The sequence below is a fragment of the Vicugna pacos genome, chromosome 5, assembly GCF_048564905.1.
Source record: "Vicugna pacos chromosome 5, VicPac4, whole genome shotgun sequence".
Lineage (NCBI taxonomy): Eukaryota > Metazoa > Chordata > Mammalia > Artiodactyla > Camelidae > Vicugna > Vicugna pacos.
Window position 1 is genome coordinate 71,181,101 of NC_132991.1, and position 21,554 is coordinate 71,202,654.

General features: G+C 37.4%; 1 protein-coding gene across 4 annotated transcripts in view; it reads left to right on the plus strand.

The window, feature by feature from the left end:
- SATB2 (SATB homeobox 2) overlaps window positions 1-21,554 on the plus strand; it is a 178,576-nt gene that overhangs the window by 94,933 nt on the left and 62,089 nt on the right. For all 4 annotated transcript variants that reach the window (XM_072961523.1, XM_031678076.2, XM_072961525.1 and 1 more), the window contains one exon: window positions 12,013-12,485. In XM_072961523.1, the coding sequence (XP_072817624.1) occupies window positions 12,013-12,485 (473 nt within the window). The remainder of the gene's footprint in view (window positions 1-12,012; window positions 12,486-21,554) is intronic.

Below are 21,554 nucleotides of genomic sequence, written 5' to 3' on the forward strand. Positions count from 1 at the left end.
CAGTAGGTTAAAATCAGAGAATTCTCTCGTTCCTTAATCAATTAAATAAAAGCTATTACTGGTTTTTCCTCAGAGGATTTACAAAGTTAAAAGCTGAACAGCCCTTATGTTTGTAAGGTGCTTGAAGCTTTTAAATACCAGTACTATGTAAGTTGCTAGGACTAACATGGTAATTGTCTCTGGTAGACAGCTGTTTAACCAGCTGTTTGCCTGACTGGTGTGAGGCTTTCGTTTTACCCTTTGCAAGAATTTGAGATTATCTGACCTTGGACTCCTAAACTCCCAAGGAAATAAACGTAAATCTAGAATCAGCCGGAGCACAAGTCAAACTAGTTTCACCTTTCAGGCTGTCACCTTTTAAATTGCATATTCCACAGTAATTTTGATTCTTGAGTAATCTCCCTACTAGATCAACAATTCCTTGAAAGAGCTTCTGTGGAACTCGTCTATTTTGTGCCCTCCTTCATCCACTTTAGGGCCCTATGAACAAAGGACTTCAAATATTGTAGATACTTAGTAAATGTTAATAAAATTGAATTTAATATACATGAACTTATTTGAACATATGTACTTAGAACAGTTTTATTTTTGCTCATATTATATTGTGACTAATCTTATCTGCTATTGGATGTCTCAATTGAGAGAGAAAAGAAAATCTTTGCTTGTTTAATTCATGTTACAAATGTCCTTAGCAAATTTAGTAATCGGTTAAAATTATTCTGTTAATTAGTTATTGAGCTAAAGATTTAGCAATTGTTAGTCAATTCCACTAAAAGAGACAGTAACAGCTTCCTTAAGTAAAAATTAGAGACCATTTATGTAGCCTAAGAAAAACATCTCTTTGAAGTTTTTCCAGCTAGTTTATTGAGTATTTTCCTTAAAATAATGACCCCAAATATTTAAGTCCTATGAAATCAGAAAGAATGGCCAACGAAAAAGAATGATTTATGAGTGGTTTCCTTGATTCACTTTTCTTTAATAGGTTGAATTAAAGAACTAATATACATAGCATGCTCTTGAACAATAATATTAAGTTTCTGAAATGTGATTTTTTAATCATGTCTGAATTCACCCCTGAAATTATAGTTTTAGATTAAAACACAGAATAAAAAGTAAGATGTTATTAGATATAAGTAGTTTTAACCTATATAGAAAACTATAGGAATATTTGAAATGATCAGTGTTATCAAAATTATGATAAGGCATTGTTTGAAACCAAAAGAGACAATAATGTTCAGATGCAGTAAAGGTGAATAATGCTCACGCTTTTTGTGGAAAATAATGGGTCCTATGAGCTTTCATTGTCAAAAAACAAAGGTGTCCAGATTCAAGTTGCTTTATGATAGATATATATGCTGTTGTGGATCTTGATATGATGGAAAAAGGAAGTTGATAATAAGGGAAAATATACCTAAAAAAAATCAAACAGTCGTATGGTATTATCACAGTGCCTGCTGCTAGACTTCGCTTATGGGGCTGGAAGCATTTTCCTTCCAAGCCTTGTTTTATTAGGAGTTAACAAGTTGGCTCTGAATATCTTGCTCTAGGCAGAGGCTTTGCAAGCAAGTTCTCAACCCAGAGACAGATTCTCTTTAACAAATTTAGAGGAAAAAAAAATCTTTAGGTTTCATAGTCCTAAAAGACTTCGCTTAGCTTTTTTTCCCCCTTTTGCCCTTCAGCCCTTTCAGACTCCTAATATTTTCTTTAATTATATTTAGTGAACTCTTCTGGTTATAGTTTTGTTTTTAATTTCCAATGGTGTGGGATTTATATCTGGTATATATGGAATATTGGCTTTAGCTCTTAAAATCATGTCTATCTATATTTGTGTTAACAGAAAAATGATTTTTATATAACAAACTGACTTTGGACCTACAGTTATTGACCAGGAGAGAATAAATCAGAAGTATTTTCAGTGATTGGGCATGCTCAGTATTGGCAGACAGGATGCTGTTCTGGTTTGTCAGGAAAATTAGTGTTATGTTTACACTGTAAAAAGAAGTTAGCTCAGTGAAAGACTTCGGGTGAACAGTAGGGTTTTTAGTGTTAATATGTAGCCCAGTTCAGAGAGAGGAGTCAAAATAAATATCAGGTTGAATCATATGAAATTGCCACTTTGGTAGGTCAAAATTATGTGTTGCCAATATCATATGGTAGTTCAATCTTATATGATTTACTGTGATTGCCTGAGAGTTTCAGGTTATTACAGTGTTATGTGAGTGTGCACACACCATTTTATTTTTTGTTGGTTACCTGTTTCAAAGAAACACTTCATATTTTAAAGCGTTTATAAAGGGTACTTACAAAAGCTCTCAGTTGTGTGATTCGTGTCTTCCATCAGTTGAGTGGGAATCCACGCTGATGACACTCATTTGGGGACAAAGCTTTTTGGCTGCAAGGAAAATAAAAGAATGGGAGCATTTATAAAAATATAGTGAGTGTTAATTGGTGTTCCAGATGACTGGAATGAACTGCTAATACACAACGAAATAGGGATTAAAAGGAGCTACGTTTTATCATCAAGTAGAAATGCATTGAAAATCCTAGGTGGATGTTACAGGCCCATCTGTGTATATCAAACAGTTTAATTGTCTGAAGCAAAACTATAGGTGGAGTTCTTTCAAGCTAGTATTATTCAGTACAGTCTCTGTAGGGCTGGCCTCATTCCTGGTACATGATAGGTGATTAATAAATATTTAGCGTACAAATTAAAACAATAAAAACAGCCAAAGTGAATAATCTGTTTCAGAGATTAACTCGTTCAATTGTTGAGGAATCAGGCATTTCTTCACTGTTTAGAACCGACCAGCTTCTGCAGTCTGTCACATCAGGAAGGTTGACAGGGCCTTGACTGGAGGAACCGGGTTGAGCTGTCACTGCTCAGGTAACTCCTCCACACAGCACATCGCCTGTGCACGTCTGTACCACATGTGCACACAGCACATCACCTGTGCACGTCCGTACCACATGTGCACACAGCACATCACCTGTGCACGTCCGTACCACATGTGCACACACATATAAAATAGAAACCAGGACTCACCTGTGGGAAAGCTGATTCGTTCTGACTCTAAACACTAAAATCATTAACAACCACATTCCCCAAGCTGCACAGTTTAGCATAAGCAGTAGAACAAAGGTTTTAAGGCCCTAAAGACAGGTTTGAATTCTGTTACTTCCTTTAATAGGTTTGTGACATTGATTTTTTGGGGGGTTTTTTTCCTGAGCTTCAGCTTCTTCAATAAAGTGAGCATGCTAATATCTATGCCACACAATCGTTGTGTGAGAATTGAATGGCAGTGATATATATACACGGTTTGGCCCAGTGCCTCAGCTACTACGTAAATGGTAGAAGGCTTGTTGTTACCTGCAACGCTAACACATTTTAAGAGATGTATTAGCAAGAAAAGTATGAAAATTTCTACGCTTAAAATAAAAACGCTTTCCTCTAAAGTAAATATAGTAGAAGTTCTTGTGAAACATTTAAGTCCTGAGAACTTAGCTTTGAGTTACACAGAAGAGAAAAAAATGCTCATTTTCACTGGCCCTGTGATTTGTTTATTATGCTTATGAGGCTAGAGCCAGGAGCCCTAATCAGTTTGAATTTTCCTAAATATTTGTCTACCTTTGGACTGCTATTCCACCTCAAACAAGTTATCTGACTTCTCTGGTATTAGAAAGGGTCATTATCCTTAAAATTGGGACCCAAGATTTTGGGGTTAGGGTTGGAGGAGCAAGGGCCTTGGGGTGGAGCTTTGGAAGTTCAAAGCAATTGAATACTCAAGACTATCTTCTTCCTATGCTCAAAGGTTTGGGTACCCATTCAAAATGATCTGTTTCATTGGGAACTTTTCTACCAAGAGTGCCAAATGGACAGCCTACGTCTTACCTTTGTAGAATGAATCACTTCCAGAGTATTTTCTGAGGCCGAAGGAGTCACAGAGAAATGCACTATCTTTTTATTTTATTTTATTTTTTATTTGGCTTCTATTCTACTATCCAGGGTTTCTGGGATTAGTTCTGGGGAATACTAGAGTGTTATCTTATTAAAGAATCCATTAACACTCATTCATGCTAATCTGTTTACATTTGCATAAGCATCTTAATGGTTTAAGGAACAAATCCATAGGCCAAAAGTTCCAGAAATTTTTAAGCACAATGCCTTTTACCTAGTTCATTGCTTTCCACTCATTATAACTATGGATAAACCTCAGGGCTTATTTCACAAGGGCAGTTGTGTTAAGGTTTACATTGAAACGCTAAGTTCATAATTCTGGAAAAAATGATCAGTCTTTTAAGCAGTATTGACAGATTAACGTGCAAGAGCCACACTACAACTGCTGCCATTGCCACTGTATAAACTACCATTATTCTTGTTGCAATAGGGGTTCCACAAGGAGAGATGTCTTAGGAAAGTCTTAAATTTTTGCCAAAGAGTCAAAAAGCAGAAGCAGGTATTCTGAGAAAGGGAATTGTTTTTAAAATCCTAGCAACAGTACTCGTTAAAATGCGATTAGGTAAGTAATTTGGAAGGTTGCTTTAAAACCAGTTGACAGGTGATTTTCCTCATTTTACAGATAATCCCAAGATCTCCCAGCTAGTTAGTTGGCACTCAGGCTTTAAAAGTCCCAGTTTGCTCTTCTTTCTACCTATCCTTTACCATCTTGCTTTGATTGGCAGATGTCTCTACCAATCAGATGCTTCACCTCTTGCTCATAAATTCTCTTTAGAAATTATACTTTGGGGCACTTAGTCACTGGAGTATATTATTTGGAATATTGAAATTTTACTGGGTTTACTTTATGCAGCATATATAGCAAATAGATGTAATAAAAATAATGAAATCTAACAGAGCAGCACTAAGCTAAAGAAGAAAAACATGTGTGTTTCTTTTAGTTAGAACATTTTTGATGCCTACTCACTCCGTGGGAAATAAAAACAGCCATTAAACATTTGCTTTTTAAAAATACTGTGGGATAAACAACAAGGATTTACTATATAGCTCAGGGAACTATATCAATATCTTATAAAAACTATAATGAAAAAGAATCAGAAAAAAAAAGAATGTAGATATATACATATATATGTGTAACTGAATCAATTTGCTGTACACCTGAAACTAACACAATATTGTAAATCAACTATTTTAATTAAAAAAATACTATAGGAGGACACTTTTCTTCTTTCTTTTGGTTAATGTAAATGTAACATGTATACATTTAAAGCATATTTTATTCCTTAAGTTTTCTATGTTTTAAATTCATAATAATTTTTGAAACTTAAAGCTATATTTGTGTAGCATTCCTATAAATTTAAAGAGTTGTGAGATTATGTCATTTTATTTCTCATCTGTTCTCTGTCTCCTGATTTGAGGGTCAAAATATGAGAAGCTGAATACAACATATGCCTGCGTATACCATGAAGCATGTGATTTTAAATTAACAATGAATTCTTTTAAACTGTAGGGATTTATTTTAAGAAGTAATATGTTGCAATATGGCATAGTTACTTGAACCAAAGGAAGGGTTGCAATTCTTTAGATGACCTTTGGAAAATAGCAGACACTGGTCAGAATGTCCCAACCAGGAAATTTTGAAATGGCAAGCTTAATCTGTTAATCATAATTATACAGTCATTTTCTGAAATTTCCAGTAGCACTTTAACAAAGATCTTTCACGTAACTACTGATTATTTTATTTACTCTTGCAATTCTAAGATAATAATATTTTCCCTATGGCAAGACTAAGACCCAGAGAATTTCCAGCTTTTGCTCAAGGAGGCCCTGTAGCTAGTTGGAGTTAGAATATGGATTTAAATATAGTTTTCTAATACCAAGTCCAATCGATGCTTCTTCAATATGACATAATCAACAACAGAAACTAGAGATATATAATAGAGAAAACAATTTGTAAATGCTTAGATATATTTATAACATAGTGAACGTTCAGTAAAATTGATTCCTTAATGTCATTAGGGATTAGAAAAAAAAGGAATAAGACAGTTATAAATGTCTGGTATAATCTCAGACGACAAGAATATAAAAGTGAAGACAATATAGAACAGTGATTCTCCAACTTTAACATACATAAAAAATCACCTGGCAGCCGTAAGTATCCGGTATAGTCTCAAAAGACAATAAATAAAAGCAAAAATGATACAGGCATTGATTCTCAAACTTGTGTACATGAGAATCTTTGAAACTTCAGTATACATTAGAACTTGAAGAGAGCCCGAATTTGTATTTCTAACAGCCTTCTAGGCGATATGGATATTGATGGTTCAAGGGACCATACTTTGAGTATCTCTGACACAGCACAGACATGTGTACATCCATCCCTCCATGTCAGCGCACACACACACACACACACACACACACACACACACACACACACACACACACACACACACACAGACGAGGTGCATATACTAGTAATGTTAAACGTTACATAGTGCCAAGTACTGTTTTAAGTGTTAACATATATTAACTCATTTAATCCGCACAATAATCCTTCAGAGTAGGCATAATTATTAACCCACATTAAATATACGAGAAAAGTTAAGGAACCTTAAAGGTCACACATCTACCAAGTGGTGGAACTGGGATTTAAACTCTGGCGGTCTGGCTTAGAAGTCTCTGCTTTTTAACTATTACACCATACATCTTTCCCAACAGCTGAAAAGATATTTACCCAAAATTGCAATAAAGAAATTACAATAAAAAATTAAGTGCCAGATAGGAACATAAGACAAGATTTTTGTATATATATATACACACATATATATTTTATACATATATATTATATACAAATAATATTTTGAGTATTGAAAATGTTCTTGCAACCACCTTAAATAATATATATCTATATCAGGGATTTGTGATTATTAAAATAAATACTTACTGGATGTACTATACAGTTGCATGAAATAAAATAGATTTTTGAACCAAATATCTTTTCACTGTAATGCAGATAAATCCCTGGAGAGGAGTGTAACTCTCTTGTCTGTGAACACCCTGCCAGCAGTTTGGGGCATTGAATAGCTGAAGTCACAGGGTGCTGTTGGTTAGAACATCAACTTTGGGAACTTGGGAAGGCTTCCGGAGCCCCTAGGATTTAATACAGGGCTCCAAAGTCCTCTTCTACTTTGAAGTTACTGAGAACCCCAGAAGCTCGGTGGTGGGGGGTGTGGTTAAAGAATGGTTTTCCATTCTTTGCAATTTTCACTCAATCCCAGAAAGCTCAGAAGAATTGGCTAGATCCTTCTGAAACTGTGAGTTTCTCAGAAACCTGAGCAGACTCCAGACGTGAACTGTTCACCCACGAGGCCCCAGGGCTGGGACCCTTCTCCAGAGGCTGAAATAGCAAAGAAAGCTGCTCAGCTACTAGACGTAGAAATGCTTCAGTCTCGTTTGCCTCAACGGCGTCAAGCCACCTTCTGTTAGGGGCCTTGTACTTGAAGCTGGGGACAGCATTCTTTCCCAGGCACTTCCCACTCCCCAGATTACCGGTAGGACTTTGGCAGCAGTAGAATCAAATCCATTGTGAATTAAATTGCAGCTTTGATATAAAGCCCTGGAAGCTGTTTGTTGTTGTTGTTGTTGTTTTTGAGATTAAGTTTTGCTTTTATTTGCCAGTGTAACTTAACTCCAGTGGCTAACAAATTTTTTTTACCTAAAAAAGTACATTTTACGTCATCACGATCCAACAAACACACACATATATGTATATAACCGAAACCAAAGTTTTGCCAAAAATGTCTTCCCTGAGTTTTCCTGTTTTTAAGACTTTTTGTTTTTTGAGCAGTTTCAGATTTACCAAAAACAAAATGACAGGAAGGTACAGAATTTTCCCATATACCCCCTCTCCACACATATGCATAGTCATTATTTTTATTTACCAGAGTGGTACTTTTTTTTTTTTAGCTAAGGATGAACATACACAAGCAGATGTATTTTTAATGTCTCTTTACTAAGTAAGCACTTTGGCTTTATTGAACATATTTTCTATTGTGAATGTGAACCTTGCTTTCATCAGAGGCCTTACTGCCTTTTATCCTTCAGGTTTCTTAGGATTTCTGATCTGTGGCTGAGGATTGCAGAGATAAGATGGGCCCTCAGAGCCAGGGTGTTACCTTTGGTTTTGGTTTAGTTTAGGATAGACTTAATATGATATTTTCTACTAGAGTGAAGAAGCAAAACACAAAATCACACACTGCTGTTAGCTCTGCATTTCAGTCCCTGTGATTGTTTTCAAGTAATTTAAAAAGAAAGAAAGAAAAAGGGAGGAAAGGGGGGGGGGAGGAAGAAGGAAGGCAAGCCGGAAAGGAAAGGGAAAAGAAAGAATGAATGCCCAAGCTCAGTTTTCATATTGAGTCTGGTACATTGTGGTGCCCCTCTGAGTTTTGTTTTTGTTTGTTTGTTTGTTTTGAGCATGTGTATTTCACCTGCTGTGACGAAAGAGGCTAAAATATTATTCTGATATTTTTGTATATGAATGGCAGCAGAAAAAATTGAAGAAGTTTTTCACATTTGGCAAAATCTGTACAAACCATTCCTGAAACCATGCATTGCCTTGGTCAGTAGAGATTCATTCTGTTGATAAGCATTTGATTTTTAGGCATTCTTCAAGTTGGGATGATGATTTTTTTTTTTCTATATTACTGGAAGTAAAGAACTTGGCTTCTATTGATGGAGCTGTCCAGGACTGGAAAACATTGACAAAGATTCTTTGCTTGACCAAACTTTAGGCAGGCTCCTGAACCTTCTCCTAAGCCTATCTGTGCACGTCTTTGTAAAGTCCAGTTTTACAAGGGCCCTGCTAAGTCAGTTTAACCAGAACCCCTCAGCCTTGATATCTGATCACCCTCGCTATCTCATTCTCATCTGTTCCTCATCCTCCACCATCCCCCAGGTGATGTCTGATCACCCTGGCCTATATTCAGCAAAGAATCCTGCTGGGTCGGTTTCGCTAGAATCCCCCTTACTGTTGAAGTTTCCTCTTAGTAATTTTCTACCCCCTGACCTCCACCCTGCTCCTTGACTATAAATTCTCGCTTTCCCAATCTGTCTTTGGAGTTGGGTCCATTTTCTCTCCCTCTGTGAAATCCTTGTATCTATTGCGATGGTCCTGAATAAGATCTGCCTTACCATCTTTAACAAAGATCATTGATTTTTTTTTTCTTTAACAACATAGGGGGTGTCTTTAGTCTTACAGGCAAAATTTTAACATCAGTAGCCCATGAATGGGCAGGATCTAGTTTTCATAAATGTTTCATTTGGCTTCAGTTGTGTTTTGAAAATGGAATTAGGTTAAAAATTAGGGGCTATGTTGTAAAAATCCAGGTTTTTCATTTTCTTGGAAAAAAAATCTAAAGAAATGACAATGTGAGAAAGACAGCTGGCAGAGTCATGGGAGTGGCTGCTTTCTTTGGACTGGGCAGGCCTTCTCTGCTTTCCCCTGATATCTCTGTGGCTGGCCTCTCTGGCTGTTGTTCTCTGCCTGGGTGTGTAGACATTTGTGTTTGCAATTCCCTCATCACGGCTGACTGATGAGTGAGTACTGTGGTGTTACTACACGTCTCTAAGGATGCTTCCTCACTCACTGTTCTGTATGGAATTACAAGGATATGGAAACTCATAAGAAAAGGGAGAATTATTATGTATAATCTTAAAGGAATATAGACTGACTTTATTCCAGTTCTTATTGCAACAATTTCATCTAGGTTTCATGGAGCTCTGACATTTGTTTGTTTGTGTTTTTTTTTTAAATTAATGATGTGATTTAGATATATCTTAAGAAAGTAACTCACTCAAATGTAATTAAATCTCTGAAAAATGAAAATAATGACCTTTGGGAAAATTAACTTTTGGTCAAAGAATGCAAGCTTTCAGAGGATGTTTCTCTGTTTTTTGAGTAGAAGAAGAAATGAATAAAACATCTGCTTCTTAAGTACCTGAAAACATAATTTGATATTTGAATGTGCCTTTATTTTGGCTGGAAAAAAGCAAACAAACAAACAAAAGTGAGTCAAATGTATACCTGAGTGCAAATATTTCTTCCTATAAAGTACACCTTTACTCTTGAAGGAGTCTGTGGTCTCTACTCTTTTTTCAGTAAGGAAATTATCATAGTAACATCTGTTCTGTGGAAACTGTGTTAGATTGCCTTGTTCGAAGACTCTTAACCATTTACTTGGTTTGGTTTTAAGATTGTGTACTGTGAAGTTTAATTATTGCAATGACTGAAAAATGTTTGCCTTTAGAGTATAAGGTGAAAATAATTTGTTCACCTTGAACCTTATGAAGGAAAGGTGAATATAAACTGTATGAATTACACTGAAAGGATTAAGTTAGAAACTGAGCTCTTAAAAAGTTTGAGGTAAACTTTTGACTTAGTTAAGGGTTCATAGGAAAGTTAAGCAATCATTCAGTTTTTTTAAAAATCAATAAAAAATACTGTCTATGTCTGAATATATGGTGATTCCAAGATATGGATGTTGATCTATTTTCACAATGAGAAGTTTTAAATATATAAAACATTCAGACATACAGCTAAAACAATCAGATACCTATTTACATTGTTAATATATTCATTTCCTTCACATGTGTATTAATCACATATTACATAAACTATTTAGAAATATCACTTCCCCACCTTTACAGTTCATTGACTGATTTTATTAAAATTCTTCATGTGTGATTTGGTACTAAGGACTTTGTCATCACTAAATCCCCTGTTTTGAATTATCTTACCCAATTTTTCAGAACACATCATTTCTGCCTAAATTTTTTTGAGACTCAGTACTTTTTTGATCAAATATGATTCTGTTACTGTAAACCATATGCCAATTTACAAGCATTATTTGTGTATGGTGGGGGAAGGGAGTGGTTATTTTAAAAAATTGTCTTATAGGTGGATACCTTTTTGTTCCCCAGCATGTAATCACCCAGAGCAGTGTTCTTTAAAGTTATATTAATAGGCTTTTGCGTAATCATATTCAACATTTGCAACTGTAAGAAAAAAATGACTAAATCTGTCTGAAGTTTTTGCTTTAAAAATGATTTTTACATCTACAAGCATTTAAAGCTAGTAAGAGTCAAGGTTGTTTCAACCTAATGTGTTTTCCCCAGACCAACTTGTTTTACATAATAAAGTAACACAGAAATTAGGTAAGGATTTGACTGTGACGTGACTCATTCCTGAGAAATAATCTTGAAGAAAGAAAAAAATCTGCTTCATATTTGAACATAAATGATACTTTTTCCCCCCTCCCTTTCAATTATTTCTTAAATCTTTACTAAAGTGCAACAAAGCATAATAAGGTAGACACTGGAGAAGGGGAGAAACTTATTTAATGGCAAATCAAGGTGAGGTTGTTCATTTTGTGAGACTTTTTTCTTACCCTAATCCGTGTCACAATCATTAAAATATCCATTTCTTAAAGAAATATTTCTATAAAAAAGATAGCGAATGAGAAGATAAAAGAATACACTCTGTGGTAGTCGTTTTCCATAAATGTTTCCATAGTTGAGTAATAGTATTTATGTGGAATTTTTATTAGGAGGTAGCTGGTACTTTGGCAGGAGATATTGTCCTTGTCATTTCCTGATAACCATGAACTACACCATTAACCACAAACTGTAGAAGATGAAAACAGCTGGTGTTTTTATCACAGAGGGTGATGAGGGAGATGATTGAGCTTGGGAATATGAGAAGATTTGGAATTTGTAATGGTTAGTGGTTTCTGTCTTGGCTATTCAATAAAATGCCTAATCTTAGAAATTTAAGAAGATTGAAGTGGTAAATATTTTTACATTTATATTACCTATGGAAAAATCTATTATTGTAACAGTTTACAGAGTAAAGTAACTCACGCTTACTCTGGGACTCCCAGCTTTGTATGAAAAAAGTCTATGTCGTTAAAATACCAAAAATATAATTTGGTGCTACATATATCGGCAATAAATTATACAGGTGATAATAATGATGAATTCTTGTTTTCATCTCTTAACAGTGGAAAGAGTGGAACGAGAAAACCTTTCAGACTATTGTGTTCTGGGCCAGCGTCCAATGCATTTACCAAATATGAACCAGCTGGCATCCCTGGGGAAAACCAACGAACAGTCTCCTCATAGCCAAATCCACCACAGTACTCCAATCCGAAACCAAGTGCCCGCGTTACAGCCCATCATGAGCCCTGGTCTTCTTTCTCCCCAACTCAGTCCGCAGCTTGTCAGGCAACAAATAGCCATGGCCCATCTGATAAACCAACAGATTGCCGTTAGCCGGCTCCTGGCCCACCAGCATCCTCAAGCCATCAACCAGCAGTTCCTGAACCATCCACCCATTCCCAGAGCAGTCAAGCCGGAGCCCACCAACTCCTCTGTGGAAGTGTCTCCAGATATCTACCAGCAAGTCAGAGATGAGCTGAAGAGGGCTAGTGTGTCCCAAGCTGTCTTTGCAAGAGTGGCTTTCAACCGCACACAGGTACAGTTAACATTGAACATCCTAACTAGTGGTTAAGAATAATACTAGGGACAGATTGTGACAGATCTTAGTTCTTTTTTATCTCTTTAAACACATTTTATGGATCTCAGAACACATTTTATTAGATTAATTAATAATCCTTAGTTCATGAAATACTGTCACCATTGATCCATGCTTGGCTGTAATTAATCAGTTTCAGTACTGTAATGAACGTCTGTGAACCCACCACCCAACACAGGACCCAAAATGTTACCAATAACTTGGGTCTGTTTATATGTTCTTCCTCTCAGCATCTTCTCCATCTGCTTTCCCCCAGATGTAACCCTGATCTTGAATTTTGTGGTTATCATTCTTGTTTTCCTTTTTAAGTAGCACTAAAACTATTCATGCCCAATTTATCATTTACTTTGTTTTTTGACTTTATAAAAAGAGTACCACTGTACATCATTTCTGTAATTTTTAATAAACCCTTCAAAATATACAAGTTAGATTTAAGATATTGATAAAGTGGTAGTACATAGTTTACTCATTGTTACACTCAAGAGAATTATATGTCAGTATAATATTAAATGATAAAAAGGTAAACAGTTTATTTATGTATGTCTTAATTTATTGAAGGCTGCTTATAAGTAAGAAGTTCTTTTCTACCAGTGCTTAAACATCAGTGTGCATCAGAATTACCTGGAAGGCTGTTAAAACACAGATTGCTGGGCCTAGTCCCAGAGCTTCTGATTCACTAGGTCTAGAATGGGACACAGAAACTTGCATGTCTGACAAGATCCCACGTGATTCGGTGCTGCTGGTCTAGGGCCAGACTCTGAGAACCACTAATCTAGCTCTTATACAGTCATCCCTTGGTATCCATGAGAGATTGGTTCCAGGACCCCACTAATACCAAAATCCACAGGTGCAAATACCAAAGTCCGCATGCAGGTGTCCAAATCCCTTACACAAAATGGCACAGTACAGTGAATCCTCTCTATCTGTGGATGCAGAATCCACAGATACAGAGGGCCGACTGTATGAGTGATAAACAAGTAAAAGTACCTAAACTTAAGGAGCTAACAATGTAGTAGTGAGAAAAAATGTGTACCCAGATAACTAAGTAAAACGTGAAGTAAGGTGAATAACGTAGGATGAAGTAAGCAATGATTGCAGTGGGCATTCATGAGGAGTTGGGGGTCAGGAATACATACAGAAGAATGAGTATGGTAAGTCTTCAGAGGACAGTGGGTTTAAGTTTAGCCGTCCTACTAAATGTAAGGCAAGAAGCCAAGCTCTGTGCAGATGCAAAGATGAGAAGGATCATGGGTGAGTCCATATGTAAACCACTGACTTGAATATGAGGTTACTGGGCAGTTATACTTTGAAGGATAAGTAAAACTAAACAGGCAGAGATGGAGAAGAAGGGAATTTTAGGTTGAAAAAATCATGAGAAAAGTTGAGTCAGAAAAATACAGAAGTAGTTGGTAGTTGAGAGCAAAGCTAGTGATAAAACTTGAAGGTGGAGCGGGAGCAGATCAGAAAAGGTCTTAGGGCCATGCCAAGAACTTAAGAACTCTATTTAATAGGCACGGGAACCCACTGAAGTTTTTTTGCAGGGACATGCTATGATCCAATAACCAGAATTGGACCTTAGGAAGATTTTCCTCCCCTTGATGATAGCAAGAGGGTAGGCATAACATTTAGGAGGCTGCCTTAAGTGTCCAGCTGAAATGTGTAGAGGTTTTGAACAAGACTGGGGCAATGGAGTAGAGATTACAGTCAAAAAGCCTCATGGGAGTACAGTCGACAGAAGGTGCAACCACTTGGAGTCAAGATAACTCGATGGTTGGAGGAAGCGGAAAGTGATTATTTTGGATCGGGCTAGTTTGACTTTGAAGTGCTAGCAGACTTCTTGAGTGAAGATGTGCAGCAGTCACTGAAAATAAGAGTTAATGCTAAGAAGAGCTGTCCGGGTTAGGGGAAGAGATTAGGCATTTATTCACAGAGCCTGGGATTTAAAGAGACAGGGGAATGAGGGGCGAAACCACCACGACTACTCTCACCGGGAAAAGAGACAGAGGAGTCCCAGGAGAGATGAGGGCAGGTAGAGGTAGAAGAAGAGGGCGATGCTGGCCAGAGGACAGAGGACAGGGTAGAGAGTTTCCGGAGGAGACTTGTCCATGTGTGGGAGGCTAAGACGTCTGGGAAGAGGAAGCATAGAATCATCTTATGAAATTTGGCGATTGTTGGGAGAGACCTTTGGCAAACTTTAGGGTATAATTTCATTAGAGTGGTGAAGGCAGGAGCCCGAATTTAGGAGTTAAGGAGTGATTAACTGATGAGAATACAGGAACAGTGGCTGCAAATTACTCTTTCTAAAATTTGATGTTGAAAGTGGGGCCAGAAGTGGGTTGACAGTTTGAAAGTGATAGGGAGTCAGTTTGAGACAGAAGAATTTGTGAGGCAGTTTGGGGCCTCAGCTAAAGTCAAATAGCATGAACTAGTGATGGAACCAACCACTGTGGTTTGGTAACTGTCTTCGGCCACACTGGAGCTGCCGGAGTAGGAGCAGGGAAGAAACACAGTGGGGTTGTCTGAGGTTTGGTGCTGACAGATCAGGTATGGCAGGAGACCAAGAGGGATGGAATCTCTTGCTCCCTTGACTCTTAGCTAATTTATGTATTCTATTATTGACAGGGTCTATTTACATCATTTGGAAATGAGTTTGGAGGTTCACAGAGGTCTGCACGTGTTCCAAACATCACTCCACCACTTTTTCTTGTGACTCAAAGTCCTCAGGCAGCCTTTTTGTGTCCACAGTTATCTGGACTAGGGTTATGAAAAGCTCCGGTCCTTTTGAGCAAATCTGTTACATACTATCGTAAAACAAAGTGGAAGGATGCATCTTTTAGTCTGTGTTTTGCAGTTGTGTGTGTGTGTGTGTGTGTATGTGTATGTGTTCTTTCATCTCTCATTCATGTGCAGGAATAGGCATTTCAAGGCTGGCCAACATTTTATTGCTGGTTATTTATACAGCTCCTTTGGATAAGGATAAAATTGAAAGCATGGTTGTATTTCTTTGGATTTTAGACTCAAGTAAAGCATACATTTTATCCAAGTAGCATGAAGCATGAGACAAGACTCACAGTGAGGCTGGACAAGAGGCAAGCCGTGTTGGTGTGAGGAAATGCTCTGCCAGGGCCCTAGACTCCTGGAGGTCTGTCTTCTTCTGCACAATCCTTTCTGTCTGTTTTTTTGGATTAATGATTTTTCTTTGGCATTGCCATCTTTCAAGTGCCAAGTTATAAAAGGTCTAATTGAAACATGGAACACATTTTACTATTTTCCTCTTGCCATTAAATTTGTAAGATGGCTACACCCAGAAAGAAACATTCACTTTCAATCAACATGAACTTGAGTTCATGGGCCAGCCTTGAGGATATCAAATGGAAACTGCGTAGGAATGTATGAGTATTTCCTTTTAAATTTCTGCTTTTAATTTGGGAAAGCTTTTCATCCCTCTGGGATCATAACCTGTTGTGTATAAAGCCCAACCTAATCAAGGTAGATGGTATTGACGGAATGACATAGTTTGAACTTAAGCTGGAGGTCAACAGGCAGATTGTTTCTGCTGTATATACTGTAGTCTCTAACGGTAAGGTTGGACAGCTGGGTTTCACCAGCAGCATTAAGTGGAAAATGTGGAGTACTCTGCTTCATGAAATCAACCATGGCTATTCCAAATGTTAGGCTTTTTTGAGTGGAATCAGATATGTATGGGTGATATAATAATTTGCCAGCCATAGTAAACAAATAAAAATTAACCTTATAGATAGTATATAAATGAGTTGTTAATCTTTAGATAGAATAGAATCTCAACATTTGTTTTTTCTTAAAGCAAACAGAATCAGAACCATTTATTTAGATGGACACCTAAGTCTTGTTCCCAGTTGCTTTACGAATACATAGCATATCCTCAGTCCACTGAATATTTTCCAGAAATAGTTCATGATCTCTGTTATTCACTTACTGTCAGATTCAGTACTAAGCAGCTTGACTTGTCACGCTGTAGTATGTATTCCTGGATTTGTGCTTGATGATTGGACAAGGAACAAACCTAACAGTTAGTTACTGTGTGTGTCTGTGTGTGCTGCAGAACCAAAATCGCATGCACAATAGTCATAAACAAATCTAGAACTGTAAAAAAAAAAGCCTCATTTTTCATGTTTAAGACTTCCAGATGAAAAACTCAAATTCATAATAAATAGCATTTGAAAATAATAGTTCTCCAAAAAGAAAATTACTTTCTATGTCTTATCCATTGCCACTGTAAGTATATAGGAGTTCAGGATTTGCAGGTACAAACTACTATACATAAAATAGAGAAACAGCAAGATCCTACTGTACAGCACAGGGAACTATACTTAATATCTTGTAATACCTATTTTGCGAAAAGAATCTAAAAAATAATATATATCTATATGTATAATTGAATCACTATGCTGTACACCAGAAACTAACACAACATCATAAATCAACTATACTTTGATTAAAAAAAAAAGTTACACTTGGGGAAAAAAAGTGTATCAGTTGGTGATGTAAAATAACATAATTAAGGGAATAGAGCTATATTTCCAAGAACTTACTTTTTAATGCATTTTTATTTTGGTTAATATGTCTTTTAAAGACATAAAATACATTTGTTTGATACAGTGATCACCCACCCACACTTCACAACAAAGTCATAACTTCCACCGGAGTCAGAGATAGACAACCTTTGGCCTATCTGATTTATTAATTTTTCTTTTTACATTTTTCTGTTGGTTTGCTAATACAAACACATACTGTCCAAGCTAAGAACAGAAGTGAAGTCATTTGTTGGGCAAGGGAAACAGCACATCTGAGATCATGCCGTGTCAGAATATTGAATCTTCAGCAGGGGCCTGAGGCCAGTGTAGTTCCAGATGCAGGGAGGGCTGCAGAGCGTCACATCCTGGGCACCCTCAGCAGGGGAGGAGCCTATTATTGTCATTATGACCTTATATAAAATATTCTCTGAGCACCATCACTTTCTTCCTTGCTATTCTTTGGAAAGAAATGGTTAGCACTACTTTTCATGTCTCTTAAGACTTTCATGACAAAGGGGACCCTATCAGAATAAAAAGATAAAAGTGGTGTTTTCTGACCTGGTCATTAATATTCAGGCAATCCTATGACACATTTCTAAGCATTGCCATTACCTAGGGTCACAAAGAGATTTGGAATGGTCAGTACACCAGAGGGGGCTGAGGCAGATAGGAAGCCTGCTCCGTTTTCCAAGCCCCACTCCTCCCACAGGACCCTCCCCTCCCCTCCCCACCCCCCGCCTCATGACTTAATTTCTAAAAGCCGATGGGTCTGCTGGTTGGCTCTCCGTTCGCCTCAGGCTACTGGGTTTTGCTTGGCTCGCACTGGCAGAGAGCCGGAACCGCTCAGTCGACGTCCGACAGGTGCAGGCGGGTGGAAGCCCAGCCCCTGCCTTCTGTAGCAGGGCCAGCGCTGAAGTGTGACTTCCACTCCAGAGCTCCCTGCAGGATCATGCTGAGGCTGGGGCTTTGCTTGGATTTCTTCCCTCCTCTGGCCTGCTTCTCCCACTCCCTCATGGTCCCTCAGAAGCACTTCCTGGATAAATCACTTGCACGGGAATCTTTATCTCAGGATGTGCTTTTTATGCCAGATTACAGACCAAGGTCATTGCTAGTCTAATTGGCATTTGGTTACATCACAGGACAGTAGCTTGGATAAAACGTATCTTCAGTTTTTGCCTACTACCTTCACAAATCTAAAGCAAGATGTTATGGGAATAGTGTAGAAGTTTTTATTGTATTACTTTGTTTTGAAAATATTATCAGTATTGTTCATAAATCATGAGCAAGATATTATTAGGGAAATAGTATAGAATTTTTTACTGTAGTACTTTCTCTTGAAAATATTGTCACTACTGTTACTTTAAACTGAGTCCCCTGAGTTCAACGGGCTGATACTGATATTAGCCAGATTTAGTTATGGACATTGAATGTGGGGTCAGAGGGTTTAAAGGGATGAGAGAGAGAGAGACAGAGAGACAGAGAGATGGAAACAGACATCGGATATGAGGCCCTGTGAGATCTTTCAGACTTGATTCAAATGAAAGCCATCCTTACTGAGTCCCAAAGGTGAATTATGTGATTTAAGTGAGCTTCAGGGTAGCTCTGCTTCTAGGCTCTGCCCCATCTCCAGTGCTCTGTCAGTGCTGCACGTGGGTCTGTTAGACTGATAATTTCTGGAAGTAATAGGACCAGTGCTCTGTCAGATTTTTTTTTTTTTTGCACAGTTATTTTCCCTTGCTTCTATCGTGAATTTATTTTCGTGTTAGCACACTTGCACTTATCAGTCCTGTAGACATGAAATAAGTTGCTTGGCTCTTTACTGTGTTTACATCTTTGCATTTTGACAGCTTGGTTATAAACCCTGACCTTAAGCATTCTTTTACCCCTTGTCACTTTATGGACTTAAAAAATTAATCGGAGGCTTATGACAGTATGCAAAGGTTGATGACAGTATTTTACAAGACTTCATATTACCAAGGGAGGGTTGTGGGATGTCCACTGACCTATAATAAGAATGGTTTCATGAAATATGTACAGTGAATCTTCCTTAATAGATAAACTATTCTCTGATTTATTTAAAAATCCAATGACCTACATATTCATATGTTCAGAAATCCCCCATTTACTAACATTGTTTCTCCTTTGAGACCTTCCATCTGAGCAAATCTGTTAAATGAAGTAGAGGAAGCTTTGATCCAAACTAGGCTAAATCCCTGCCGCATGTGAACGGGAGCATTAGAATGCCAGAAAAGGGAATTCAGGTGTGATTCTTGCCCCATCTCTGCACTGCTAGCCCCCTTACCTTGAAGGTGGGGTTCAGGAAGCATCCTTATACAAGGAATTGGCAATAAGAAGTGTGTATCATTTGAAAACGAGACCTTTGCCACATTCATTATTTACATAGTATAGTTGTTTTTCTTCTCCTTCTGGCAGGTTATGCCATAACTCAGGAAGTTCAGCCTCATTTTGTCTCTCAGGTAGCTCTCCTGAGCCAATTCTTCAAATCATGTTTTCGGCAGAAGCCCATATGTATTTTGCAAAATGTGCTGTTCTTCTGTAACAGTAAGGCCTCTAATTTGGTATCTTGCTCCTTCTTCGGTTTGGTGAAAAAATCAGAGGTACACAATTTGCAACCTTTTGTCAAAGACCTTTTTTGAGCAAGCTGTTTATCCTGGTCGTATCTGATAGAGAAGAGGGGTTTTTTTAATCCTTGGGAAACTCATTTGGTTGACCTGTCCTTATTTGACTACTTTTTATTTCTTACGCGACTTTGCTGTTTACTTATCAAAGTTACATCATTTGAAGAAACTTTAAAGCCAGGGTCATAAATACAATTTATGAAGCCATTCAGCAACTGGAGAATGTTTTCAACAGATTGGAAAATTAAATTGAATGATGTATCAGAAAAATTGGCAGTAAGGTCAACAGCTAGTAATGTAAATGTCTTTGTGTGAAATGACATGGATTTTGCTTTTATGCTTTATTGGCATTGTGTTTATAGTATATGCCTACCCATGTTATTAAGGTTAAAAATGTCTAAGGACTTGCTAAACATTGTATTTCGAAGTGGCACAGTTAGGAAGAGATGTGTAATGATAAAATGAAAATTTTAGCAACCAAAATATTTGGAAGTCTGGCTTTAGTGTGTTACCAGTTTTTTTTTTTTTTTTGGAGTCAGGGCTGGGGAGGAGAAACTTTTCTTTTAACTTTGTGTTTGATTTATACATATTGTTAGTCAAAGGTACGCATGATTTAATTACATGTACAGTTTATATTTGTAGAAATCTTGACCTCCAAGCTACTCAGAATTCTTTCTCAGCTGACCTCTGGTCTCAGTCGTTATTTCTCAGTATCCAGTAGAGATCTAGGCACTCAGCAGTTCTTGCAGGAATAGGAGACAATGTAAATCCAGGGGTCTTGACTCCATGGTCCAGTGAACTGGTTATAAAATGACAAGGAAACCTGTGAGAAAAAGGAAGTCCACCCACCAAAAGATGGGCTGTAAATATGAAATGCTGCAGATCAGGCATGAACATGTTATTGGGTTTTGAAGCAAATAATATACCCTCTTTTGATTTCAACATTAAATTAATAAAGTAGGAAAAGATGGCCCAGCTTGCTTCATAAAATAGGCACTCTTTCATTTCAGAATCACTGGATTGAGTTCATAGATTTAAAGATTATAATAATATTAATATCTCCCAGGATGGCAGTGTCTCGAAGTTACTCGATGACTTCAGGAGGGCCCTCTAGATAGTGGCCTCAGTTTAGTCCCTCCTGTGCGTGTAAAGACTATTGTTAATTAGCACCTTTTAGGCAATTTTAGCCAAAAGGCGTAGGGGAGATGCTGGCTCTGGTTGTGTTCTGGGTAAAGAGTAGGTTGACTCAGTAGCTGTCGAGCGTGTATAACCCTATTCCCGTTCCTAAATCTAACTGAAATAGAAAATTTTATGTAAAAAACACAAACACTCCCTTTCTCCCCTTCACGGTGATTGTGCCAGAGAATCAGAGGAAGCAAACATTGTTCTGTCTGTTCCTTTCATCCCTGACCCGTGTGAAAAAGTCCTTAAATACTAGTTATTGGACTATCATAGAAAATTCAGGTTTTTCCATTTTTACTGAAAAAGACTGCCTTTTGATGATGGTTTTTCCAAGCTTTTATCACTATTCTCTAACAACAGTGGTTGACTCATTTCACACAGACAAGAAGTCTCTGTCTTAAATAAGGTATTTCACCTCCAGTGAGCGTCTCAGCAGAGACCTCCACTTTTAGTGGGGAAGCCTACTGTTTCACGACTTAACTAGTTTCTCCAAGTCCTGAGTGTTGTTTATACTGAAGGTAGAATTTTTATGGAAGAAATATAAGGAAACACTAGCTTTAGATCCCGTTATTTACATACATTTCACCATTGCTTATGCAAAATAATAATAAAAAATACATAGAGGAGTCCCTTCA